Source organism: Patiria miniata, unplaced genomic scaffold (genome assembly GCF_015706575.1).
Source record: "Patiria miniata isolate m_02_andy unplaced genomic scaffold, ASM1570657v1 HiC_scaffold_1, whole genome shotgun sequence".
NCBI classification, from domain to species: domain Eukaryota; kingdom Metazoa; phylum Echinodermata; class Asteroidea; order Valvatida; family Asterinidae; genus Patiria; species Patiria miniata.
The window spans coordinates 36,492,542-36,520,247 of NW_024037047.1; the positions used below are offsets into that span (position 1 = coordinate 36,492,542).

The 27,706-nt window shown below is 43.9% G+C and overlaps 1 protein-coding gene across 1 annotated transcript in view; it reads right to left on the minus strand.

The window, feature by feature from the left end:
- The window catches only part of LOC119733252, a 63,368-nt gene extending 37,706 nt beyond the window's left edge, over nt 1–25,662 (minus strand). Inside the window, exons 1-15 of the mRNA XM_038206842.1 lie at nt 25,659–25,662; nt 24,468–24,572; nt 17,192–17,449; nt 16,544–16,700; nt 15,851–16,064; nt 13,029–13,209; nt 5,496–5,789; nt 4,809–5,175; nt 4,329–4,455; nt 4,006–4,176; nt 3,709–3,915; nt 2,972–3,246; nt 2,570–2,714; nt 884–1,105; nt 371–521 (exon numbers count right to left, since the gene is read on the minus strand). Of these exons, the coding sequence (XP_038062770.1) occupies nt 371–521; nt 884–1,105; nt 2,570–2,714; nt 2,972–3,246; nt 3,709–3,915; nt 4,006–4,176; nt 4,329–4,455; nt 4,809–5,175; nt 5,496–5,789; nt 13,029–13,209; nt 15,851–16,064; nt 16,544–16,700; nt 17,192–17,449; nt 24,468–24,572; nt 25,659–25,662 (2,878 nt within the window). The remainder of the gene's footprint in view (nt 1–370; nt 522–883; nt 1,106–2,569; nt 2,715–2,971; nt 3,247–3,708; nt 3,916–4,005; nt 4,177–4,328; nt 4,456–4,808; nt 5,176–5,495; nt 5,790–13,028; nt 13,210–15,850; nt 16,065–16,543; nt 16,701–17,191; nt 17,450–24,467; nt 24,573–25,658) is intronic.
- Nucleotides 25,663–27,706: the final 2,044 nt, after the last annotated feature.

Genomic DNA, 27,706 nt, shown 5'->3' on the forward strand with positions numbered 1-27,706 from the left:
CAATAATCAACACTATCTAGGTTTGGTTGACTCACCGATGGCAACTTCGTATCTCAGGCTGGTATCCTCATTATCAATGAAGCCATCATCTCCCCATTCAGCAATCAAGTATTCATCCTCCACATGGACAGAGATACGCCCAAAAACATGGGCAAGGCACTTTGGACCAATAATCAACACTATCTAGGTTTGATTGACTCACCTATGACAACTTGGTATCTCAGGCTGGTATCCTCATTATCAATGAAGCCATCATCTCCCCATTCAGCAATCAAGTATTCATCCTCCACACGGACAGAGACACGCCCAACAAACATGGGTGGGGCACTATGGACTAATAATCAACACTATCTAGGTTTGATTGACTCACCGATGGCAACTTGGTATCTCAGGCTGGTATCCTCATCATCAATGAAGCCATCATCTCCCCAATCAGCAAGCAAATACTCATCATCCACATGGACAGAGACACGCCCAACAAACATGGGTGGAGTGGTATCCACCACTATTGGACCAACCACCTGCAACAGGCAAAATAACCAAATTTGACAAAGTTTATGATAATGCATACTTTCAAATGCTTTTCTCTTCTTTAAAAACTGTTCCTTGCTGTTTCTTTGGCAAGCCAATATGTTGCTCCTTCCCTCTCAACACACAATTGGGTTCCGAGTCACACATAGCCATAGTACATTGAACAATTAGGCATTTACAGTGCATGCTGTCCAAGTCTAGAAGAAGGTTTTTTTTGGGGTGTTTTTACACAAGGATATTTCTTCATCTACCTTCCATATGTGTGTACTTGCCAGCCATATAGCCAAGTATTAAATTCTGGCTATTCTGGAAATTAGGGCTATTTCTCATCTACAGTCAGTCCATTACACACCTTGGATGCAGTTAGCTGAGCCTTGTTGATGGCCTTCAGAACCAGAAAGAACACAGCTCCATGGCTGATATGTGGATGGTACATCACAAAGTTCTCATGTCCTGATGTTGACATGAAGGTCACCAGGTCAGGGGTCGGGTTTGAGGGGTCACTGCTCAGACCTATCTCATAGTCATAGATGGAGCTCTCTGTATCGATTCCTCCAGTCCACGAGATGGTCACCTGTCATTGATAACATGAAATTAATACTATCCAAAAATACTACCGTAATTTTCGGAATATAAGCCGCGGCTTATACGTTGAATTTGCCCATGAAAATGTTTACTGCGGCTTATACACAGGGCGGCTTATACGCCGAGCCGTGAAGAATAAAAATGATATTCAAATGTACATTTAATGTACTGGTATAAGGAAAGATCTGTTGCTGAAATGAATCATCAATAAAGAAAGTCATAAACAAACCTAAAGCACGTCCAACGAAAAGGTACCGAGCGGTAGAAAGCTAAAAGTACTGTCTCTTTGACATCGACATCGACAACCGGCCGTACATGATCTAGTGCAGTGTTGCATGCATGCTGCATGCCTTTCCCATGGACCTCACCATTTGTTGTAATAAAGGGGTGTACTTTCTTGGGAACAATAATTACCAATATTTCTACTGTTTAAAAACGGAAAAAAAGATAACTAACACTTTTTATGGAGTTCCAAATATTTCTCTATTCAATAATCAGTTGTTCAATGTCACAATATAATTTTTTTTCTTGAAATGAATTCAAGAAACGATGTAAAACTCAAAGCAGGGGCTAAAAATCACCCCTTACGAAATGAATGGATTCGTCCATAAAATTTTCAGCATCGTGTTGACTATTTTCGAAGAGAGTTACGATCGCAACTTGAACTTTGACGTTAGTAATCACAACAATTTGATAAGTTTTGTTGTAAAAACGGACCTGATTATTCTTAGGACAAAACAAATCAGCATCTGTTGCCACAAAGCAGCATTTGTAGCCTCCAGTCAGACGACACACGGTGGGTTACATATCTCAAGTGCTGGGGGAAAATGTTATCATTTGCCGGCGCTAGCTGCTGGGCCATGCGCTAACGTTTTAGGCCGGGGACCGGACCGGACAGCCGGCAGTAATTCCCGGTGTTTATTTCTCATCATCAAGTTTCATCAATTTGTTTGTATTATTGTATTTGTAAGAGTACCAACTGTGAATGATTTGATATAACTTTTGTGGCCTTTTTTATAGCTTTCGTAGTGTAAATGGAACTGGTTCAGAGAATTTTGACTAGAATTTGGAGGCCCTACAAAATTGAAACCACTGCGGTCGGTGCGGCTTATACGCCGGTGCGGCTTATACGCCGACTTCAAATCTTAATTTGCAGATTTTTGCGTACTGCGGCTTATACGCCGCACGGCTTATATTCCGAAAATTACGGTACATCTTATAAGGTTTTTGTTTTCAAGTCTCTCTCACAGTACTACAGTACACTGTTTTGTATTGACAATATTTACATGAACCTGATCCTCACTGGTATGTAAAATGTTACAACAGAGAGTGTCAACACCACCTTCATTGTGAACTGTCCTCATCCAGATATCTGTGAATTACTTTCCACATTTTGACAATTGTCTTGGAGCTGCTTAATTTGGGCCCTGATGAGCAGATCATATATACGTACATGTTTGTCTGTCGGAAGAAAGAACTTCTGCTCAATGGGTGAAATCCCCAGACAGTCTTGGTCTCCTTGTAGTACTGCTGAAGAGTTGTCGCTACCAGCTACCTCAGGATAAACTGACAAATCATCTACCAGAGCGGCCATGGAACTGTGCGCAAGAAAACCCCAACTCACGTGAATACACAAGGCTTTCAAGTAAACTTATCAAGTATAAGATTTCATCACCAAACTTTGCATAGGTACAAATCGGAAGGTTGGATAGGGGAAAATTGCATTAAAATGTAGTGCTTAAGGACATAAGCATTATTATCTTGAACCCGATGTGGTAGATGACTTAGTAAAGGTAAGTGTCAAGAAGCATGAGTCTTATCAGAATGCTCAACTGCTTCAGTCTCACGTGCCTACCTGCAGTCATTGGACGCATTCATTAGCTCCATCTTCCTGCGATGCTCATTGATGAACCACACCCGACCCTCAGCATCCTTGGCCAGGCCAGGCCACATCCGAGCATAGCTGATATCAATCTGGGTCAACTCAGGAGGGCTGGTATCGATGACAACACCGTCAGAACAGACAGCTGCTGAGGGTTCCAGGGCACGGTTATAAGCGATGACAGTGATGTAGTACTGGCCAGGCGAGGGGGCTGTCCAACTGGCATGTGTGGAGGTTGTCCTTGTCATCTTAAAAAATGATGAAATCCTAATAATTGGTAAAACTCACGGTCTCCTGGTCAGTCTCCTGACGATGACTAGAGCAGGCTAGTCGAAACGTTGAGACCAAAGACAAGTTCGTTTAGAACTTACAGCAGGACTGTTCTTGTCAGAACAAAAAACTACTTAGCGTAGTTGATAATAAGCAGGACAAGTTCTTTTCAGAACTAAATATCTTCTAAGCAGTAGTTATTACCACATGGTGTTACCGCAAACCGAAACGATACTAATTGGTATAACTGTTTTCTAAAAAAACTTTTCCCCAATTTAAAAGTGTTTGTTGCTGAAGTAGAGGACTGACTTGTAAAGTTATGTCAAAGCAGTGTGAAGGATTACAATTTGGAAGTCACAGCAATGTGAATCACAATGGGATACTAAAGATTTGAGTATTGCTTATATCAAGGACAAACCACCAACCCACATCCAACTTACATCATTGCTGGCATTGCCGACTGTTGTATTGCCGGTCCTGCAGGAGTCATCAAACAGATACTGATAGAACTTGACCCCACTCTCCTTGTCAAAGAACCCCTCCCAATGAGCCGAGAGGTCACTGCCCTCCTGAAAGTCTACCTCATTGGACCCGGGTATCCCATCATGCACCACACCAGCTTGAGGAGCAGAGGCATCCACCGTTATCTGTGATTCATCAGCAATAAGGATTTGAGTTCAGTTGATTATTTGGATTGCATTACAACATTTATTTGGAATTTCTTTGAATAAACATACCTTGATTGTCTGAGTAGTTGCTAGTCTTGCTTCATTGGTCACCGTCAGGGTGATGTAGTAATCATAGTCATGGGTACCAATGTGCATTGTTGGGTGGAAACCATAGTCTACTGCATAACAATCACCGAGTGGGACACACATGCAGCTGACAGGATCACAATCCTCAGTGTCCTGTGTAAAAAAGCAAACAATATCAGCAAACTTTCCTGCGTCATCAAGCCATACATTTACAAATGCGAATGGGATGCATGCCTAACAATAATACAACACTATAATATTAGCCAACTATAAAGTTTTACATTCAATAATTAGTTACGTTTTACCGTATTGATTTTCCTGGCCGACAATGTCTGACTGCCATTTGCCATCTCTGTGCCAGTGTGGTTATCAAAGAGAAGCCACTCGATGGTTCGTATACCGCTGTGAATGTCATATGTCCTGAATTCAACACTGTGCATGGAAGAATGAACGGAACATATAGCCCTGAGATGAAAAGACGCCAAGTTTGTTTACGTGCTTTCCAATAGAAGCTAGGTACGTAGGGCCCCCAATACCAACATACCGAGATGGTACACATGTGAAAAAAGGTTCAAATCATTTCATCTCAGAAATATTGGAAAACGCATTCCTTAATTTGCATCGGCTCAATCAAGGAAAATTTGAAAGCTTGTAAATCTAAGCATAGCTGTGCATATATTTTAAAACATTTTTCGGGCGTATTTTCCCCTATTTTGTTAGGTATAGCTTTATCAATCACAGATCATCTTAGCATCACCTAATGAATAATAACATAGAATTCCTACCTCATCTTATCCAGATCCTCTGAATTATGAACGGCTAGATTCACCTCCCCATCCCGTACCAGCCAGAAGTCTTCAATCACAGGCGGGGATGAATCAGCATGAACCAACACACTGTCCCTCAGAAAGTGACCAGCCAAATCCCTGGCCTCCACCCAGAACCGAATGGAATCACCATCCACAAGGGTCAGGTCATAGGTCGCATGTGTGTCTGTGCCTTCAATACTCCAGTGGTCTGAGTTGTCGTCACTCACGTTGACAGTGGTTCTGCCACCGCTGTGGTCGATGTCGTGTACGACGCGGAATTCTGTCACACCGAGGGTGTTAGGGATGGCTGCACGGCCACGCCGCCCAAAGTTTTGGTCATAATCTATAGGAGAAACTCAAACAGGTGTAGTGTTTTAGAAAGCCCCAAAAAGTTGCAAGGCGCGCGTGCTCCATTATACGTTACAAGAGATGAGTAAAATTGACAAGGGCACGATTTATACCTGTAACTTCTGGGAAACCTAAGCATTGCTCTATCAGATGAGCTACTGTTGGCAGTTTCTCAATTTTGCTAACAGTTTCACAATTTTGTTAACATCTGAAGAAGAAATATTGGAAGAAAATCTATTAAATTACCTTGTTGTTTCCCCGTATAATAGAACTTATGATTACCACTTCACATCAAAGCAACATTTGCCAACTCACCAGAATCGATAGTACCAGAAACATAGGAGCCAATTGGTTTCAGCAATCCTTGGTTGTGATGAGGTGCATTCATAAATCGATTCGTCCAATCAAGCTGCACAGATGTCGACCCTCCACTGGAGTCTAGGTTGGTCATCCAAACGTAGTTGCTTTCTGCGTTCGCTGAGACAACGCGCACAGAGAAATCATTGCGAAGAGTGACATCGTGTGGATCGTCATCAAAGAACACAAAGCGTCTGCTGAGTCTGACATTGCCCGCATTGTCAACAGCACTCAGGACGATGGAGTACACACCTGTACAGATGTAGAGGGAAAAGTACAGATTGTCTTACATTCTTCTTACAAGGTGAAGAAAATACTTGTTACTTAGGGTATCATATCCCCACCAACAACAGTCTTAGTGCAAACCTATAGTCTACATTTTTTTGCAATTGTTTCACAAAGCCAGTCTGCTAGGATATTTTAACGTTTGCTATTTAAAAGTATGTGTGCCATTTTTCTTTTCAAGCAACAAAACAGGTCTCGTATGAACTCGATTCCACGCCAATTAAAAAGTGTGCCCAGCCATGGGGACCCTATCTTGAAACCACATGCATATTTTTTCCCGTCCTATATTCACTTACTGGGCACTTTTTCGGATAATTGCAAATGATCCTATACAGCTTTAATGAATATTCAAAAGCGTCTCAGACATTTACCCATTACTATTGGTTGAGAGCCCGTCCCACGGCCGGTTTTAAATAAGGGAATAACAGTGTGAGGAGCCGGTCTTCACTGCGTGATAATGACCGGGTTTGGGGGTGACCGCTGTTAATGGACTGAGACAAAGTCGAGGTCACACTGTTATTCCTCACACTGTTATTCCCATAAATAAATACCTTTTTGACAAACTAAACAGTTAAAATGCTCCAATTTTGTGACTTTCTTTCGGCGATATTTCCAGACTTTTTTGTGTTCATGTTCATGGGCCATATTTTAACTTATGCGTGGTACCCTGTCTCTTCGATAAGCGTTGTTATATACACCACAGCCGGGCCCAGGCTGTGCTGGACATTGCTGGACAACGTCTTCATTGCGTACGCGTACGACGTCCAGGATTTAAACTTCTGCTGCCGTAGCGAAACAAATTACAACAATGTTTTCATATTTTTACCTAATAGAGGAAGCTGAAATTTCGTTTACACACTCCTTGTGTCCAGAATTACAAAGATGCTCGGTTTAGGAAAGGTAAATATGTCGTTGGGGGAAGTGTTTAAAGAAAATAAATCGCAACATCCTCAGTATACTGCACTGCTGTTATGTACTATGTCCATTTGTTTTAAAACTTCCTTACGCGCGCACCCATAGCAACTGTGTTGCGTACGCGTGCGTCTGTCTCACGCAAAGGTGGTTGAGCGCATGTGCAGTGCTGTGTTGTTGCAAGCTGCCGTATGACTGTTAAAAATTTGGCCAATCATTGCCTTCCGTGGGGCTGGATCAATGCTGGTTCAGAGGCCATTTTTTTCGCTTGTTCTTTGAAGCCGGTCTTTTATATCACCGTTAATTAACAAAATAAACAGTTAAAATGCTCCAATTTTGTGACTTTCTTTCGGCGATATTTCCAGACTTTTTTGTGTTCATGTTCATGGGCCATATTTTAACTTATGCGTGGTACCCTGTCTCTTCGATAAGCGTTGTTATGTACGACGTCCAGGATTTAAACTTCTGCTGCCGTAGCGAAACAAATTACAACAATGTTTTCATATTTTTACCTGATAGAGGAAGCTGAAATTTCGTTTACACACTCCTTGTGTCCAGAATTACAAAGATGCTTGGTTAAGGAAAGGTAAATATGTCGTTGGGGGAAGTGTTTAAAGAAAATAAATCGCAACATCCTCAGTATACTGCACTGCTGTTATGTACGATGTCCATTTGTTTTAAAACTTCCTTACGCGCGCACCCATAGCAACTGTGTTGCGTACGCGTGCGTCTGTCTCACGCAAAGGTGGTTGAGCGCATGTGCAGTGCTGTGTTGTTGCAAGCTGCCGTATGACTGTTAAAAATTTGGCCAATCATTGCCTTCCGTGGGGCTGGATCAATGCTGGTTCAGGGGCCATTTTTTTCGCTTGTTCTTTGAAGCCGGTCTTTATATCACCGTTAATGCACGGCCACGTAATCGAGTCTCAACCAATCAAAAACCATCAACTCTCCAAGGTATTTATTAATGGTTGATAAAGACCGGCTCACTGGTTCTAAACACTTTTCTATTGTCACATGAAATTTGGTGCCTTCTACCGTTTTATTGGTAAAATGAAATAAAAGAAAAAAAAGTAAAACTGCTGCAAACTGCTTACTGACTGGATGGACCTGAAATATATAAATCTTAAAATTAATGTGGCCTGACGTTGCGAACTTAGCAAGTTCTTCTTCAGAGGCTAAAACAGAAATGACAGAGGTACATACATTAACATGGGGGTGCACACAAACATGCAGGGCTGAAAGAAGAAACACAAAAGGAGGATTAGGTGGGAAAGGTGTGGAAAGATGCAGGGGAGGGTGGATGAGAGAACAAAGAAACAAAGGGAGATGGCAAATCACAAGGGGTCTGGTGTAAACAGGGGAGGGACCAGAAAGGGGAAGGATCAAAGGTCACAGGGAGTGGGAACGGACAAAAGAGTGTGAGAGTGAAGGGGGGGGGGAAACAGTATTGAGGTGGAAAGGGATGAAAGATGGGGGAAGATGGGTAAACACAAACAAGGAAGACCAGATGGATTATCTGTAACAGAAGACAATGGAGGAAGAAAAGGATTAATCATTTCCAAGTTGGATGTTGAGACCATGTGGTTGAATAGTTCGAAGACGATTCATCCACACTTTCTCTCTGCTGAGGCGAACTGAGTCCTTGCGATGGCCAAGAGATTCAATGCCCTGCAAAATCATATCAGAAATGGAGTGGTTAGGCAGGTTGAAGTGATGACCAACAGGGGTGTCTAGTTTCTTGGTGTTGACCGTTGACCGGTGGGCATAGAAACGCTTCTTGAGTGTATTCTTAGTCTCACCTACTTACTGCACTCCACAGACCCTGCAAGAAATGAGATATATGACATTAGAGGTGTTACAAATGATGTTACCAATGGTTCTGTGGGTAGTGACAGAAGAGTGGCCAGAAAAGGAGTCAGACTCCTGGATATGAATCTGGCAGACAACACATCTGGAACTGCACTTGAAAGTACCATGCTGGGTGGGAGGGGATGCATCTAAGGAAGGGACTTCAGCTCGAACAATCAAGTCCCGTAGATTTCGAGGACGCCTGTAAGCCAATGTGGGGCCGTTGGGGATGGCGCGGGCAAGGCGATCTGAAGTATGGAGGATATGATGATTGTCATTAGTGATTTTGCGAAGGGGAGGGAGATTGGGGTGAAACGTGGTAACCAAGGGAATCATGGGTTTGGCCATGGCATCAGGGGCCTTTCCCGTGAGAGCTAGATTTCTGGGGATAGCTTTAGCTCTGGCAATGGCACGATGAACTTGGCAAGAGCTGTGACCCCTGGCCACCAAGTTGTTCCTCAGTATCTGTGTATGGCGGGAGAAATCGGAATCATTAGAACAAATTCTTCTGAGTCTGAGTGCCTGGCTAAATGCTATGCCAGTTTTGCAGTGCCTGGGGTGACAGCTGGAGGAGTGGAGGTACTGGTGGGTGTCTGTGGGTTTGGAATACAGGTCAGTGGTTAGTGAGTTGCCTTGCTTGCGGACGGTGACATCCAGAAAGTGGGTTTGGTGAGCCGAGAACTCCGATGTGAATTTGATGGTTCTGTGGAAGGAATTGATGTGGTTAGTCAAGGTCAAGAGACTGTCCTCATCACTGGTCCAGATGAAAAAAACATCATCAATATATCTCCACCAGATCCAAGGGCGACATGGGGCCGAGGCAAGAATGCGTTCTTCGAGGTCACCCATGAAGAGGCAAGCCATCGACGGGGCCATGCGAGTGCCCATTGCAGTGCCGTGTACCTGTAGATAGTGTTCACCAAGGAAGGAAAAATTGTTCTTCGTTAGTATAAGTCACATGGGGGTGCCAACATCACTGATGGGAGGAGTCGTGTGTCCTGCCTTGGCCAGAGCCAAGGAGCAAGCACGAACACCCTCCTCATGTGGGATGTTGGTGTACAGAGATGAGACGTCGAAAGTCCCAATGATGGCTGTGCTGGGAATCTGGTCCTTGATTCCTTCAAGCTTGCGTAGGAAGTCTGGGGTTTCGTGGATGTATGACGAAATCTGTGGGACAAGGGGTTTGAGAAAACTGTCAATGAACAGGGAGATGCGTTCCGTGGGTGAGCCATTACTGGAGATGATGGGTCTACCGGGGTTGCCAGCCTTGTGAATCTTGGGTAGAAGGTAAAATCTGGCAGTCCTACAATCACAGGGAGAAAGAAATTTGTGAGCTTTCTTGGACAACTGGTCACGTGATCGCATATCGTCAAGTACCTGTTGTATATCTCGACAGAAAGTGCCTGTGGGGTCAGAGTCAAGGCGGGTATAGTTAGTGCGATTATCCAACTGGCGGTGGGCCTCATCAATGTACTGCTGACGATCCATGATGACCACAGCTGAACCTTTATCTGCTGGCTTGATGATGATGTCGGTGCGAGAGCGCAAGGAGTTGAGAGCCAGGCGCTCCTCTCTGGGGAGGTTATCATGAGTCCTGTGGGGGAAGTTGTCCGGGTTAGTGACTTGGGAATTGATAACTTGAACGTATGTCTCTATGACTGGCACACGATTCTTGGGGGGTACCCATGAACTCTTGACTCGAAAAGGCTCTGGCTCACACAGTTCACTGTCCAGGAAAAACTCACGCAGACGGATTCTACGGTAGTATTCTGTGAGATCTTGGCTGAGCTGAACCTGGTTCACAGAACAGGGAGCGGGACAAAAATTGAGACCCTTGGAGAGAAGTTTGTGCTCTGCGTCAGATATTGATGAGGAAGAAAGATTAACTACAGTGTTGACAGGGGGTTCTGGCGGTGGCGTGGTATATGGGGACCTAGGACGTCTGAAATGTCTGTGTCTGCGTTGCTGTTGCTTGGCAAGCAAGCCACCAATCTTCTTGTTTCTCCTGTTGAGTAGGACAGAGTCAAGTTTAGACAAACCCCTTTCAATCTCATCATGGAAATTCCTGTACGTGGAGTCAGAACAACTGGATTTGAGTTGGGAGTCAAGGTGGGAAATATTCTGATGGAGGTCCTCACGTGTAAATTGACACTGCTGAGAGAAAATATTGATGAGTTTAATAGAGGCACCATGTAGAACTTGATTCCATCTCCTTTGAAGGTGTGGTGGGAGGTTTCCTAAGCAGGGAGTGTGAGACAGTTGCAAACCTTTGGGGATAAATCGAGAGAGGGAGTAAAAACTGTAGTTATCCTGATGGTAGGAAAAGCGTAAGGCCTTTTCCTTTGCCTTTCTGAGCTGTTGGAAAGTGCAAATGGTGTCACTCATATCTGTAGAAAGGGAGAGAATAAATGGTTAATACAATAAATCAGTGGAGGAACACGAAGACAAAAAGTACAAGTCAAATGGAGTTGCTCATGCCTTTTGAAGGGACAGAGCAAAACAAAATTGTAGGTACCTGTAGTGTGGAGAGAACAGTTTGATTAGTACATGATATAAAAAACGATCAAAAGAAGGAACAAAACAAAACACCATGAAAATTACATGTCAGCAAGGAGGATCACCACGAAGGGATACTGCAACAGAGAAGTTGAAACATGAAAAAAAGTAAAACTGCTGCAAACTGCTTACTGACTGGATGGACCTGAAATATATAAATCTTAAAATTAATGTGGCCTGACGTTGCGAACTTAGCAAGTTCTTCTTCAGAGGCTAAAACAGAAATGACAGAGGTACATACATTAACATGGGGGTGCACACAAACATGCAGGGCTGAAAGAAGAAACACAAAAGGAGGATTAGGTGGGAAAGGTGTGGAAAGATGCAGGGGAGGGTGGATGAGAGAACAAAGAAACAAACCACAAGATGGCAAACCACAAGGGGTCTGGTGTAAACAGGGGAGGGACCAGAAAGGGGAAGGATCAAAGGTCACAGGGAGTGGGATCGGACAAAAGAGTGTGAGAGTGAAGGGATGATGCGGGGGGGGGGGGGGGGAACAGTATTGAGGTGGAAAGGGATGAAAGATGGGGGAAGATGGGTAAACACAAACAAGGAAGACCAGATGGATTATTTGTAACAGAAGACAATGGAGGAAGAAAAGGATTAATCATTTCCAAGTTGGATGTTGAGACCATGTGGTTGAATAGTTCGAAGACGATTCATCCACACTTTCTCTCTGCTGAGGCGAACTGAGTCCTTGCGATGGCCAAGAGATTCAATGCCCTGCAAAATCATATCAGAAATGGAGTGGTTAGGCAGGTTGAAGTGATGACCAACAGGGGTGTCTAGTTTCTTGGTGTTGACCGTTGACCGGTGGGCATAGAAACGCTTCTTGAGTGTATTCTTAGTCTCACCTACATACTGCACTCCACAGACCCTGCAAGAAATGAGATATATGACATTAGAGGTGTTACAAATGATGTTACCAATGGTTCTGTGGGTAGTGACAGAAGAGTGGCCAGAAAAGGAGTCAGACTCCTGGATATGAATCTGGCAGACAACACATCTGGAACTGCACTTGAAAGTACCATGCTGGGTGGGAGGGGATGCATCTAAGGAAGGGACTTCAGCTTGAACAATCAAGTCCCGTAGATTTCGAGGACGCCTGTAAGCCAATGTGGGGCCGTTGGGGATGGCGCGGGCAAGGCGATCTGAAGTATGGAGGATATGATGATTGTCATTAGTGATTTTGCGAAGGGGAGGGAGATTGGGGTGAAACGTGGTAACCAAGGGAATCATGGGTTTGGCAATGGCATCAGGGGCCTTTCCCGTGAGAGCTAGATTTCTGGGGATAGCTTTAGCTCTGGCAATGGCAATTGGTAAAATGTTCACAATCCTTACGATCACAAAGGCATGCGCAATACTACCAGTGAGTTGGCATTTCATAGTCCTAAATTTACAATACATCGGCACAGCTGCGTTCTGCGTGACATTGTGCAGTACACACGACAGCTGCACCAATCTCCATATGAGATATTGTTTACGACTTCTCGCGAGATCGACGTACCATAATATAGCTAGGGAGGTGTTTTAAAAAACATGAATATGTTTTGCCTTTTTTTTTTACTTTTGGACGGAAACGTTTTGATTTTTTGACCGAAAAGGTATTTACGAATGGTTCGGCCTGGATAATTATCAGCAACCAGACTCCAACCGGTCTTAAACATAGTGTTTAAAACCGGTCAAGCACATATGTATTCCTTTAATAACGAAACGTTTTTTGAAAGAGGCTAAACAAAAATCAGCCCTTCCAAATTCAATACGTGGTCTATATTGTACAAGCTATATTTTGCAACATAAAAATGAATAAGATTTGCTAAAATGAACTTACTAGTTTTAAGGATTTTGAAAATATGATTTGCAAAGATCTATGCTACTTTTCTGACTTACCAACATGGGGCAAAGTGATGTTCTGACTAGAGTTGGTCACTCCACTATAAACGGCTGGACTGTCGAAGATTTCCGTCATCTCATTGCCATGGCTACCAGATAGCTGACGTACTTGCAGGTCGTATTCCTTGATGCCAGCAAGACTGTCTGCCCAGCCTTGCCAGGTGACAATTATCTCTGCCTGTGAAGAATATGAAACCAAACATTTATTCATTAATGCCTAAGACAGTTTACCCATTCTCATTGGTCTTAAATTGATGATTAAGACATGGCTGGCTGGTCTTAATACTTGTCACACAAAATTTGGACTCCTATATAAGATCCAGTGCCTTTTATCGTTTTATTGACTGAACGCTCACAATCTTCACGTAGGCATGCGCAATACTACCAGTGAGTCAGTATTTCATAGTCCTTAAATCACAACGCACTCGCCACAGTTGCACCTAATCTCAATAAAAGGAGATGTTCACGTCTTACTCGCGAGCTGGACACTCCATTATACAGGGTGGATAAAAAAAAAAACCGAGATATTATTGCTAATTGGAATAGAAGTAGGGCACATATGAATCAAAGGGAGATATCCTCTGTTAGGGTTGAATCTCCTCTTTAAAATGACCCCCTGATCATGTCCTTACATTCACAGTTGACTGAGCAGTAACCAATTTTATGAAAGGGTCTATTTAGAGAGTTGCGCCACTTTTCATGGGGAAATCTCTTTTTTCCCCGCCTGCCTTGATTGACAACCATAGCTTTTCACTCTGTGACATATGATGCCACATAAACCACAATTGAAAAGTGGGGCAACTCTCTAAATATAGACCCTTTCATAAAATTGGTCACTGCTCTGTCAACCGTGAATGTAATGACATGATCATGGTGTCATTTTAAAGAGATTGAACCCTAACAGAGGATATCTCCCTTTGATTCAAATTTGCCCTACTTCTGTTCAAATGGAGCAATAATATCTCGGTTTCTTTTTTTTATCCACCCTGTATAGCTGGGGTGTTCAAAAACATGAAGTAAATTGTTGAACAAAATTGTTGGAGATTTTTAATTTTTGACATTGTTTTGACTTTTGTTTACCGAAAAGGTATTTAATGGGAATAAATGTCGTCGTGTGCGGAGGAAAAGGTCGTAAGCAGCCCAGGCACGCAAAAAGCACTTTTGGAGATAATTAAGTTGAAAGGTTTTGTGCTGCCACTTCCAGATTAAAAATCACATAAAGGTTGAAATTTTGACTGATGAAATTCCCTAATAATTAAAATAATATTGTGCATTTTTATGTCAAAATATAACTTAATTGTGAAGTTATTTCAATTTGCATGCTTACAACCTTTTACCGGAAACTTCCCAAGCCTGAAACATACGCTTAAGTGGCATGTTAAATCCTTACGACCTTTTGACAGGAATAAAATTGACTTTGCGTACCCACTTGAGTGGGACGTTAGTATGCTTGGAACATTTTTTGTTACATGTAATAGAATGACACGCTTACGACCTTTCGCCGGGCAAAAATAATGAAAAACCTCCTTTCGTCTTTTGTTTACTGTTAATTACGTCAGAATGACGTAGCCCCTTGAGAAAATATGTTTACCAAATGAAAGATATTTCCAAGCTCTTTCGATTACCCAAAAAATCAGAATTGGACCTTTTCACCCATTTTTCGCCCTAACGAGCTTCTTCCAGGCACCCGACGATGTGTGCTTTGGAGGTGTTATACACCATATGTTTAAGACTGGTTGGAGTGCGGATGCTGATAATAACTATCAGCATCCAGACTGCAAACAGTCTTAAACATAGTGTTAAACACCTCCCAAGCACACATTTATTATAGTAAAGACATTAGATTAAATCAAGACTTTTTTATATGGATTATTCAATATTAACTTTTTTTTCAAAATGAGACCAATTTACATTTTCAGCCTACTTTACAACTTGACCTCAGATGACATTCGACCTTGGTATGTGACCTTTGACAGCATTATGTTGCCATGTTGCATCTATGACCCAAGTTTGGTTCCAATTGGACTTCAACTTTTCAAATGAGACCAATTTTTTGAAACTTAAATACCACACAAACGGACATACGGACAACTCAACAGGAAGGAAATGTAGGGGAATTGCATTGTGTTCCTTGTATTGTGTATCTCAGTTTTTTACAGATTAGGTTGCACAAGTGGGGTCATGTTCTGAAAGAACCATCACCCAAAAGGTGGGTTATGAGCATGGACATACGGACATACGGACAGACATTGCATAGTCTCTTTCCCATAAAACTTCATTCAGGCGAGACAAAAATTGTTTGGCAATACAAAAATTGTTTGAAGTCATTCTTAATTTAAATTGTAATGTTTAGCCTATACAACGCTTTCCATTGAATCAGCAATCTCATAGCGCTTTACAAGTATTCCCCGTTCATAAGGCCACGAGACCATGCAGCAGCCTATATCAACGCACATCCTCTACCCTCAAAGGTACCCATTTATACTCCTGGGTGGAGGGAGGCAATTGTACTAGCCAAGTGTAATAATTGCCCTATGGCATAAACACCATGTTCCTGGCAGGGTTTGAAATTCACCAGGCATGCTTGGTGGACATATTACATGTATGTGCCTGAGCGAATTAGACATTGAGGCTGGATTTGACCCCTGACCTGCTGAACATTGTACGTGGCTGACGTTTTACCAAAGTTAAACTATCAGCCCAGGCTGGCTGAGTCTCCCTGCAGTTCAATCAAGTGTTTGTTTAGAAGTGCTTTTGAGTTAGATGTCATAAATTAACATAGCCATTTAAAATTGACATCACGTTTGGTCCACACTAACCTGTGATGTAACATCATTCCCTGCATACAGCATAGTGGTTCTACATCCACTGCCAACATCCACACAGTGGTTGGGACCAATGAAGTCAAAGGTGAAAGTTGAAGAGCCGGACGTTGTCCTGCCGTTGTAGTTTCGTGTGATGATACTGTCTGAATTGTCTCTGTCATAGAGTTTCATGTACCCGCCACTTGTGGAATATACATCATACCTCAGGCTGTAAATCCATATAAATGAAGAAATATAAACAAACACACATACTACAGACATGAAAATATAACAATCTGAAGAAAACAGCTAAAAGAAACTGATTCTAGCACTGTAATGTTGTCAGTTGAACAGAGTAATTCCTGTTTATTCTGAAAAAAATGTAAATTGTCATAATCATTTATAATGTCTTTCCAAACAAACTTTTAGGCTGGAGAAGTTAGATAATAATGTAATTGACGAAGAAAGGTACAAATTATCCATTACAGTTATTCGTATTGAAGTTTGCAGCCATTGAAATTTGCTATGTCTTTTAGAGTAACAAAAACGTTTCAGATTTTTCAAAATCTTTTAATAATTCAACGATCATTTTTATACAGTTTATCTCAAATATTTGAATTTTGTTCCAAATTTACCGGCACAGGCACAAGCTGTTGTCACGGTAAAATATTTGGCAATCTAATAAAAAACACTATCTACTAGGCTTACACATCTCCTGTAGCTGGTGCCCAGGAGTTGTAGTTCAAGTTGAATGTCAATCGGCAGGATACCAGGTCTGTTGCCGGAGTGTTTTGATTGAAAGAATTCCCAGTTGTTGATGTTGTACAATACTGGGAGCCCACTGAATATATCTCACTGTAACCCCCTAATGCATGAAAAAATCACAAAGGGCAAAAACCCTAATATTGATTTAGGCCTTCATCACATCAACACAAATTCTCTTATGAATAGTTTTATTGCGGTACCCGCTGCTACATCAGATTCGAACTATCCAATCAATCCCACAAGCTCGGTGGTCAAGTGGTAAGATCTGCACTAGAAAGCAGGCAGTCGTGGGTTCGAGTCCCACCCAAGTGATTTTTTTTCAACTTTCACTCAGGAGGTAGCACACTGAGAACACAGTGTTTATACGTCAGTGAAGGGCAACAACCAAATATTGATTAACACCAAATATTGATTAACAACCAAATATTGATTAAAGATAAAATATGAACCTTACGTATTACAATTTTTGAACAAAATATGTTTTCCATGTGGCCTTACAATAGCTTGTTAATTTTCATCTAGAAATGTTGGGTCAATTTCACTTTTAATTTGAATCTGGTTTTTGGACGGAGAATGTATAAAGCAACTTACGATTCACAACAACTGTCACTCTAGCACCTACAACACCAAGCCCAATGCTTTGGATGTATAAATGTCCACCACTACTAAGGTCTGGTAGTCCTGTAGGCTGGTAAGAACTTATCCAGTCGGCTCTGATGCTTGTGAAGTCTCGTACGTTGGTATAGACAGTGTCTGTACTGCCCTGGACAGTGGGGGATTCCAGTGTTGTTATCCCCATGACCAAAGTGGCACGGTGCTCTGATAGGACTGGTGCTTGACTACTGCCCACTGCAAGGAAAGATTAAGGCTGTGGCTATGGCTACATGTAGCTATGGCCAAGTTCGGGCAAGGACCATTAGTCGACTAGTGGTTGATTTGTGACGTACCTTACGCCTGCGCACTGATAGCAATGTGCGACCGTAAAAACTTCTGGATCCTGGCTCTCTGCTTGCGTTATGAATGCGCGCGGCTCATGGTTAGGCCTACCAGCGAAGCAACCAACCCCAGTAGGCTGGTTCCAAATAGTCGACTAGCCTTAAGTCAACTATCGTCGACTAGACAGAGTTCGGGCAAACGTTAGTTAACCATTGGTCGACTATAGTCCTTGCGTTAACTTGGCCAATAATGCAGGGGTCTAGGGGAAGTGGATTCAGCTGCTTGCCATAGGCACCTGTATGATTGACAGGTCTAGTGCTTGACTATACTGCCCACTGCAAGACAAGATTTAGTCTGTGGCTATGGCTACATGAAGCAATAATGCAGGGGTCTAGGGGAAGTGGATTCAGCTGCTTGGCATAGGCACCTGTATGCCTGATATGACTGGTGCTTGACTGCGCCCACTGCAATCTGGTTGTGGCTATGGCTACATGTAAGGCATCTGGGGGAGTGGATCAGCTTTTTGCCATAGGCACCTGTATTCCTGGTGGTAGCCACTGGGACACAGCCTTATTGCTACCCACAAACTATGGGTTTTTTTACGTTCATGTAATTGATACCAATGCAAGTATAATACAGATGATAATGCAATGGAATCCTTACACAATTACCCCCAACGGTAAGGGAGTGGCAAGACCGGTAGAGAACTCATTGCCGGTGTGGAAGGTAATTCTGTCCCCCGGTAAAGCTGTCCGGGGGGACAGGATTACCTAGGTAAATTAAAGTGTCCTTCCCGGCCCATTAATTCTGTCCCCCTCCAGGTAATTCTGTCCCCCAGGTGTTTTTGTCCCCCTCTTTTGAAACCCAGAAGGCCAGTTTTCTTCAAGGTATAGAAGTAGCGATGGACACGCACTTGAGTTGGTGGCATGATGGATGGTTGAGCTGGATGTGAAGGGCAGTGAGGAGGCCATCCGAAACCTGTCGAGGGACAACTATGCACTCCCGTGTGGGAGCGAGTGGCTCATCTCTGCGAACGATCAGGAGCCCATCTTTGGCGATGGTGGCGACGTTGAGGTACCGTTTGACATCTTTGGCATTAGTGACTTTTTTGGAGGGACGAGTGCCCTGCAGAAGATGAGCATGCGTACGGCGCAAATCTGGGCACTCTGCCTGCAAGTTTGCCCAGGCTGATCTACTGGTGAATGGCAGCTTCACCTTGCCAGTGACAATGTCCTGTGTAGAGATGCTCTGGACGACGGAATCCTCTGTATGCTTCACGAACGAGCAGATTTGGCAAGCAGAGTCAGTGCACTCTGGGGCATTTCGACTGGCAAAGTCTGATGGGATATCTGCTGACCCTGCGAGATGGCGGACTGTGGCTTGAAAGCGGCTGACAGTCGACAGAGATGTAGATACTCGGGGGCTGGCGGAAAATCCCAAACAGCATAACTTCTCAAAAGCTTGAACACAGGGTTTGCTGTAAGTGAAGATGGATGCTTTGTGTGTAGACTGAATGATGTATGGGCTGAAGTGCTTAGTGGCAGCAGCAATTGACGGGGCCTCTACTTCACACGGGAGCCAAGTTGGCTGACGCCCACGGAGTTTGGCACTGAAGAAGCCGGCAAGGAGCAGTGTAGTACCATGGCGTGTGACATACATAGTTGCACCAATGCCATGAATTGACAGCTCTGTCTGTGACAATCCATAACTGGTCATCTGGGGGAGGTAAAGTGACCGTACGGGCTTTAGAGAGGGAAGCCTGAGCATTGGAGAAGGCGGTGCGAGTGTCGTCAGTCCATTTAAGGCGATCAACCGATTGACGTCCAGCCACGACGCTAGTTAGGGATGAGATGATGGAGGTACAGTTGGGAAGGACGCAGGCAAGGACTTTGTATGCCCCGATGAAAGAACGCAGGCCTGCAACTTTCTCAGGGATGGAGCATGATATGCAAGGGTCGCGACGCGATGAGGACTCGCACGGAGTGTTCCCAGTGACCAAACCCATCCGAGTATGGTGGTCTTTGGGCAGATGACAGTCTTTTTGGCAGAGAGGCAAAGATCGCATTTGTACAGGGTATGCAGGACCCGCCTCCAATTATAGAACAGTTCGTTGTGAATGTTGCCACCACGATACAGCTCATCTGCGATCTTGGCTACTATGCCCTGCTTCAGCAGGTCACCCAGCACGCGGCACATAAGCTCTTCAAGTGCAGTTTCTGAGCCCGGCATGCCCATTGCTGACCTGGTGAAGATGCGAGCTCCGCAGAAAGGGGTGGCTACTTCGCAATACTTCATGGAGTTGCGGGATAGGGGGATTTGGTAGAAAGCGTTGGTGAGGTCAGTGGGAATAATGTGTTTCCACTGTGCGATTTGTCGCAGGGTGGAGTTGACATCAGGCATGAGGGCAGGCTGTGGCTTGCTATAGCGGCCAACATCAGCGAAGGCTGTGACTAATCGAAAGCCACCATTTGACTTCTTGACAAGAAAGGAGGGGTTGAGGTATTCGACTGTGATGCCTACTTCCTCTGAACGTGTAAAGACACCTTTTTATTCAAGATCGTCAAATTTGGATTGAAGCTCCTGCAGTTTGTCCTTTGAATACAGTGGGAGGCGCCCCTTGCGCTGTGTGGGCTGGACGGGGCCCACGTGTCCAGCACTGCCATTGTAACTATTGAATACTTGGTTGAAGACCTCATCAAACTCCTGGTTGCGGGACTGGAAAGCGGCTCTCGTTTCGTTAGGAAGTATGTTGTCTGGGTCAAGGGAGACTAGTTTGGAGTGTGGGGCCGGCTGGGGCAGGTGCTTTTCTGGGCAGCTGTGGTTGGTACCGCGCTCACTTGTTTTGTCGTGGGGTGGGGTGGGTACGAACACAGGGCAGACTTGACAGAAGTGTTCATGTTGTTTCAGTACACGTGGCTCCGTAGTCAAGTTAGGAATGCGGATCTTCCCTGCCACGCTGTCAATTATGTCCGGGGGAGGCCAGAGTTGAGCAGGGTCGGCCATATTGGCGCTAGGGGAATCAATGCAGGGCTCAAGGGTGAAAGTGCTGTCCGATGACGATATGTCCTTGGGGAGTGGTACCTCAATTAATTCTCTTGGCCAGACAGTTGTGGAGCTTGCAGGGGCACGAAGTACATGTGCACAGCGGATGCTATGAGGCCTGGGTTGGTCTGTGGGTGAGCCGTATATATACGTAGAGGAAGGTGGTTCCATCAGCGAGCGAGATGAGGCGCTTGGCTGGTCAAACGGCCAAATCATTTGTCTCCAAAAAAGGTGTATCACCAGGTGCGTCGACATTGAGGTTCTCGATCACTAGGGCTTCGAAGCAGAACTCACGGCCATCACGGGAGAGTGTAAGGCGTGTCTTGCCCATTACCGTGAGTGGGGATGAACCATCTGCTTGATGTGCAGACTGGGAGCTCTCCTTTATTGTAGCCCCTAGGCGCTTTGCAGTGGAGGCACGGATCATGTTTCCTGTGGCTCCACTATCAATGGTTATGCGGATGGTGTGAATTGGCCACAAAACGTGTCCAAGTACGGGGAATGTCGTGTCTGGACTCTGAAGGCAGAGGGATTGTCCATGTTGTTCGTGGCAGGGCTCTCCTCATCCTCATTGACTACTGGGGGCTCGTCTTCTGGGCTGTTGTCCAGGATGTTGGCAATTTGACGGGCTTTCAGGATAAAGCGTTGATCCTGCTCGGGGAGGTGATGAGGGCACTCGCTAAGGAAGTGATTGAAACTGTTCCGGCCAACCTGTTTGCAGATGGGGCATGACTTTTGGGAATGAGAGGGGTGTCGTTGTGGTGACGTAGTTCGGACCTGGGTTGCGAGCCTAAAGATGGGCGTGAAGGGGGAGGGCATGAGGTTGCTGTACAGATTGCCTTCGCGTCTTCGGAGGCACGAACTTCCTCCAGGAGCGAGTCAAGGGCTTGTGATATCTCAGGCTTGATAGAAGCGAGTGTGCGTGACCGGAGCTCTGTACCGTATCGCTGCTTCACTAACTTTGGCAGACTGTATGTATCAGTCGCAACCATGTTAGGACGATAAAGTTCTCTAGGGAGGGAGACAGTTCCTCATCCTCAGTAACTGGCTGGCGTTGATGGGAAATTCCGTTGTCCAAGCGGAGTAAAGTGTCCTCTGCAAATGCCATGAGGCACTGATACAGGTCTCCTGGTCGCTCATCTGGGCGGAGGTGGATGTCAGAAAAGTCAATAAAGTGGGCGCCAGTTGATTGAAAGCCAAAGGATAGGCGTATGATTTTCCATATGGTCTGTACTGAGGTTGAGTTCTTGATATGGTATTTCTGGATATCACGGGGCAATAATTGACGATTTGCCCCAACATAAGCTCAAGCTTAGTTACTTTTTGCTGGGCAGTTTTGCGTTTGTCCACTGGGACTGTGTCATCGTCATCCTGGAAACCTCATAGGGGGGCCGTTTTAGTTTTCTTCCCCCACTGACAGCCCTCCACTAAGAATGGAGCAAAGTTGGAATAAAGTGAAAGCGTATATTGAAGGTTTTGCTGCCAGTTCTCAAAAGTGTTTAATGTTTCTACCTTGTTCAAGCACCACTGCTTCGGTGCGCAGTGCGTGGATGCCATAGTGCACTCCGAAAATATCCAAACGATGTACTCAATTGTATGTATAACTGTACAGTCACTCACCGTGTACGTGAATGGCTATGTATGTGTCCGGTATGTCCGAGGTTTGAAGCACTTTTTCCACACTTTCTACGGCGAAGATTCGTCTCAAAATGCTGCCACCACGCCAGTAGGAACAAGAGTTCAATCCAAGGGGTCATTCAGAATTTTCAATGTTTTGAAATTGCGACTTTTTTTCCAATTTTTTTTTACCCACCCACCCACCAGGCGCGGTTCTAGAACCAATATTTGGGGGGGGGGGGGGGGGGGGCCTAGCACGGTGAATCCAGATTTTTTTTCAGGGAAGCGTGCTGAAATGTTGACCGGTTATTTTTTCCAGACACTTAGGCCTCCGAAAATCAATAGGTGGTGGGGGGGGGGGGGGGGGGGGGGGGCTCATGCCATATTTTCAATGGGGAGCGCCAATAAAATCCTAAAATCATTCACACTATAGGGCCTAGCAAGGGCGGATCCAGAACACAATTTTTTTGTGGGGGGCCAAAAAACATTTGGTCCCCCCAAAAAGTGGGTCCAAAAAATTACGGCGTGGGGTTCGGGGCCCGCTGAAGGGCCCCGAACAATTTTTGGATTCTAGATGCTCTGTGGTGCGATCTGAGGCAATTTCTGACCACTTTAACCAATTGTTTTTGAGGAAAAGATGGTGGTGTACTCATTGCCTGCCTTAATTGCGATGTCACATAAAAAAAAGAAAATTGGTTTAGTTTTTTTTTGGGGGGGGGGGGGGGAGGGCATGGCCCCCTTTGCCCCCCCCCCCCTCCTGGATCCGCCCTTGCACTATATTAACTATAATGCACCCTTGTCACTGCTATTTCTTCTTTAGGGGGAGACCGTTCACATGTACATCACAATCCTTATTTTTGCTAATGCAATTTTTTTTTATTTTGGGGGGGCTAGACAAAATTTGGGGGGGGGGCTACAGCCCCCCCCCCCCCCCCCGTAGAACCGCGCCTGCCACCCACCCCTAATTTTGATTAATAAAAAACTGAACATGTGCATGTACATATACTTGAACATGCACATGTATACCCATGTACATTTGTGTCTAGTTCAGTGACGGCGTGAAGTTGTCGGTCTTCCTCTTTTGCACTGGCGACCTTCAGTTTTGTTGTGTTTTGCCAGCTGATATGCTGTTGGGAAAGACAGGCCACAAATATATGGCCGTGGTTTTGTCGTTTTTGATGAGGTGGATGACATGTGACATACAAGGTTGTGCCTGTCACGTGAGGTAGCTGAGAAAAACAGTAAATATACAGGGGATTAAGTTGAAAAAGAAACCCGCATCGCGATATCGGAACGCTTGCGCGTAGTTCAGGCAAGTCAAAAGATATATCTTTCTTTGTTGTTGTTTTTTTTTTCCATGGAAAGTGAAATTCCATTTTCAATTATGTAGCTTGACCCACCCACCCACTATTTGGAAAAAAGATCGAAATTTTAAAACATTGAAAATTCTGAATGGCCCCCAACGCACACAATAACCGCAACTGTAATCGACTTATCGGGTATAAATGGGAGACTTTAATGAACAAAGGCGAGAACGCCCATTTCTCGATAAACGATAGAACTAAGACAAACAGGTCGAAGGTCACGAACCAAGAGGGGGTAATCATTACTACTGGCGCTTCACTGTTTGAATATGATAATCACTGCCACAAATCTTGCAGCATGTACTGGCGCGCTCGACAGGCTGCTGCAGTATATACGGCATTGAGACACATTTACCAGGGGGACACTTTCACCGTTGGGCAGGGGGACATTTTTACCTGGAGGGGGACAAATCTACCTAGGTAAAAGTGTCCCCCCGGACACATTTACCAGGTCACGAGCCGGTAAATGTATCCGGGGGACACATTTACCCCCGGACAAATTTACCAGGGGGACAGAATTACCTGTCACACCGGCGATGCCTGATGCTCACACAGTACAAAGCCTTTGTGCACATTCGAAATGCAATAAATCGTGTGTGCTTTGCGATTTGCACATAAACCTGATGTGTGCTCGTGCAGTGCGTCCCATCAAAGTTTGCAACAAAACGCCTTCCCATTTTGTCCATAAAATGACAGCAAAGTGTTCTTCACTTTCTGCTGCATAATACATTCTTGGTCTCGGTCTCTTGTGTGACAGTTACATATTTCCTCGGCTCAGATATAAAGAAATGACTTCAAGATTTTTAAGGAACTTAAAGGAGATTGAAATGAGAAAGGATTTTATTGCTGGACACGATCCGCCACCTACATGTATACCAGTTATAAATATCTTCTGATTTCTCACTCACATATTCTGCAGTCAGTTCCTGAGAAGCCACTGCTGCATGTGCACTGGCCATCTGTACAGATTCCTGGGTAGCAGGCATTGCTGTCACTCCTCCATGAACATTGCTCTGAGAAGTCATTAAGACAAGAGAGAGAAACAATTGGCGAGATGATTTCACAGCTGAAGTACATTAATTCAAATACTGGCCCAATGCTAGTTAAATTATTGGGCCAAAATTTGAAATAATTTTCTTCAGCTGTGAATACATCTCGCCAATACCTGTATGTTCTTAACTGAATGTCTCCAACTAGTTTGGTAGGTCAACTAATTTAAAAGTGGATTTTTTTCCCCTTTAGGAACCGGGCCCTCACCCAATTGGGGTGTATACCTCTTTAGTTGGTGTAGTTTTGGTGCACATGTGGTGTACACCAATATTGTGCACCAGCTTTATGGAAATGATGTGACTACGTACACCAAACATATACACCTCAAATCGTAGCCATAATGTACATACACCAAAAGTACACCACATTAAGTTGGTTCTCAAAGCATTGCACCAAGTATACACCACATTGTGTTAGTTCTTTAAACACTGCACCAAACATGCACCAAATAAAGTTGGTTGTCAAGCATGGCACCAAATGTACACCACGTTTGGTTAGTTCTTTGGATATTTGGTAGTTGACCTATGACCTTACATTCCATTTACACAACTCCCCTGCAGAGTGCGGGGGATTTGAATTCAGTCAGTTGGCAGTTAGAGCAGAGTGGTGGTGGCAGTGTCAGGGCAGTTGTGGCTTTTGGCTAGAAAGTATGCATTTTTTGGTAGAATTTGCAACATATTTGCCACTTTTTGCATCAGCAAATATGTGTGCTTCTTGGGTGATCGTGCATGGACAGATATGATGGTGCATTTCTGTGCATTTTCTGTGAATTCACGACAAGCAAGCTTCAACAGTGGAATGGCGTGTACATGCACGTGCTAGACATGTTGGAATCATGGATAGACTGTACTTTCAGTCTTGTCAAGCTTGTGTCTTTACATCTGAAACTGTAAGTGCATGGACGCCCATGAAGGGATTCGGTATCAAGGATTGAGTGTGAATAAACAGAATAATTATATTGGGAACATCATTTTAAGGATTTACCAGTGGTTTAGGGTGTGTGCAAGGGTGGACTATGATGTCCGAAAGCATGTTTAAATCTCAATCACCCATGTTTTGGCTCTACAATAGTAGTTTTTTGTCTTCATGAAGTTCATGAACAACATAAACTTCATGTTGTTCATAACACATTTAATGCGTGGCAAAGAAGGTACAATGTATTTTATACAGATCCTAACGCAACAGACATGTGCACTCATCTCTGTATTATTTCGCAAGGAGTATTTCCTCACAAAGGCACCAAATTTGCATACATAATGTGCTGCACCAAAAGAGCACCACGGCACTGGTGCACTTTGGGTGCTAATTTAAAATTGGAACGCACGACAAGTGCTCCACCCCTGTGTGGTGCGCTTTTGGTGCTAATTTAAATAATTGGAACGCACCACAAGTGCACCCCATCACCAAAGTTGGTGCAGTTTTGGTGTAAGGATTTAATACTGCTGAAATTTTGCCCCCGCACCAAATCTGCACCATTAATGCCGCACCAAAACAGCACCACACTCATGCGTGGTGCACAAGTTGGTGCCCGGTTGGAACGCACCAAAACTACACCCCGTGTACAGTTTTCAGGTTTAACTTTTTACAGGGTGCACCAAAACAGCACCATCTACAAAGAGGTGCCAATTTGGTGTACACCAGCTTTTGGAAAATACTACACTAAAACTACACCATATGTGCACCAAATCTGCACTCCGATTGGGTGAGGGACACGATCGCCCAAAAGGTAACCCCCAAACCAAGTGATCGAACAAACTAAGTGCAAGGGATATTTAAATTATCGAACAAAAAGTAGATTAGTACAATATTGAAAATTTGCGGAAATTTTCACACAGTGGGCTCCATGAACAAACAGTACCGTACAGTTGGCACCTTCTAACCAATTTTGAAAGCCCCAGTAGGAAGGACACCGATTGCAGGAAGTTCGCAAGATTAATATTTTATTCTGAGGGTGTAAAAACCCTTGTTTGCAATGATTTAGATGCCCCTTCCAACCGTGCTCGTTCAAGGGGCCAAAATGTTTGTGTCTCTTCGTGAGAATACAAAATGCAATTATCGAGATATCTGCCCCTTGCATCGATTATTAATGTAATTTTGAAATAAATGATGTTTTGCTTACAGAAACATGTTAAAATGGTTAAGTACAATGTATGTTTTAAAGCAAAATAGTGAGAAAAAAAATCGAAATTAAAAACATTTAAATGGAAATTTTTGACACCGTACGCGCGGCGCACGATTTACGCATGCGTGAACTGCAGAGTGCGAGTGTATTGTACTTGTCTCCAGCAGGAAATAAATAGTGCCTACCCAAAGACGGTGGACTGGCCACTGTTGTGAAGCCAATAGACCTGAGACGTATGACGTCGCGCTTTATTTACATGTGCGCTTTCCTACGAGAGCCAGGTGGGACGCGTCAGGAAAGTGCACATGTAAACAAAGCGTGACGTCATTACGTCTTAGGACTATTGTCTGAAGGAATTAACCAGATGTTACAAATCAGTCAAAGGTAAACAATGAAATCCTGGTATAAAAAAAGGCCCAGGCCTTTAAAAGGGAAAATCACTTCACGATATTGAAATGATTCAAGTCATATCAAAGTCTTGATCACGACAACTTATTATCACATCGTGGAGAGTAGCAGCTTTGGTTACAGTTGCCGCAGATCGATTTGTGCAATCCCCCTCCTTTGGGACACCAAATAGCCAAAACAAATGGCTTAGTACAAGAAATGAGAAAATATGCAATGAATGTATGATACTTAATGTATACATAACTCATTTGATAGTTATCTGAGATTTTAAAAATCGCAAATCTGAATCTGAAGAAATATTTGTTCAAGACAAAAGGTCAATTAACTAACGGGTTGCGCAGCCAGTTGATGTTTCTCCTGTCCATCCTGGGCAACACCGATAGCAGGTTGCGGTCCTGTATAAAAGGAATATAAATTTATCAAGAAAATATTTTAGTTCAATATTTGAATTCACGGCTACCTCATCATAACATTGTGCTCTGCATGCTAAAGAACAACCTTGTTTTGAGAGACAAATCATGAGTATAGGTTATAATTCTCTTTCCCTATAATGAGATATACATGTAC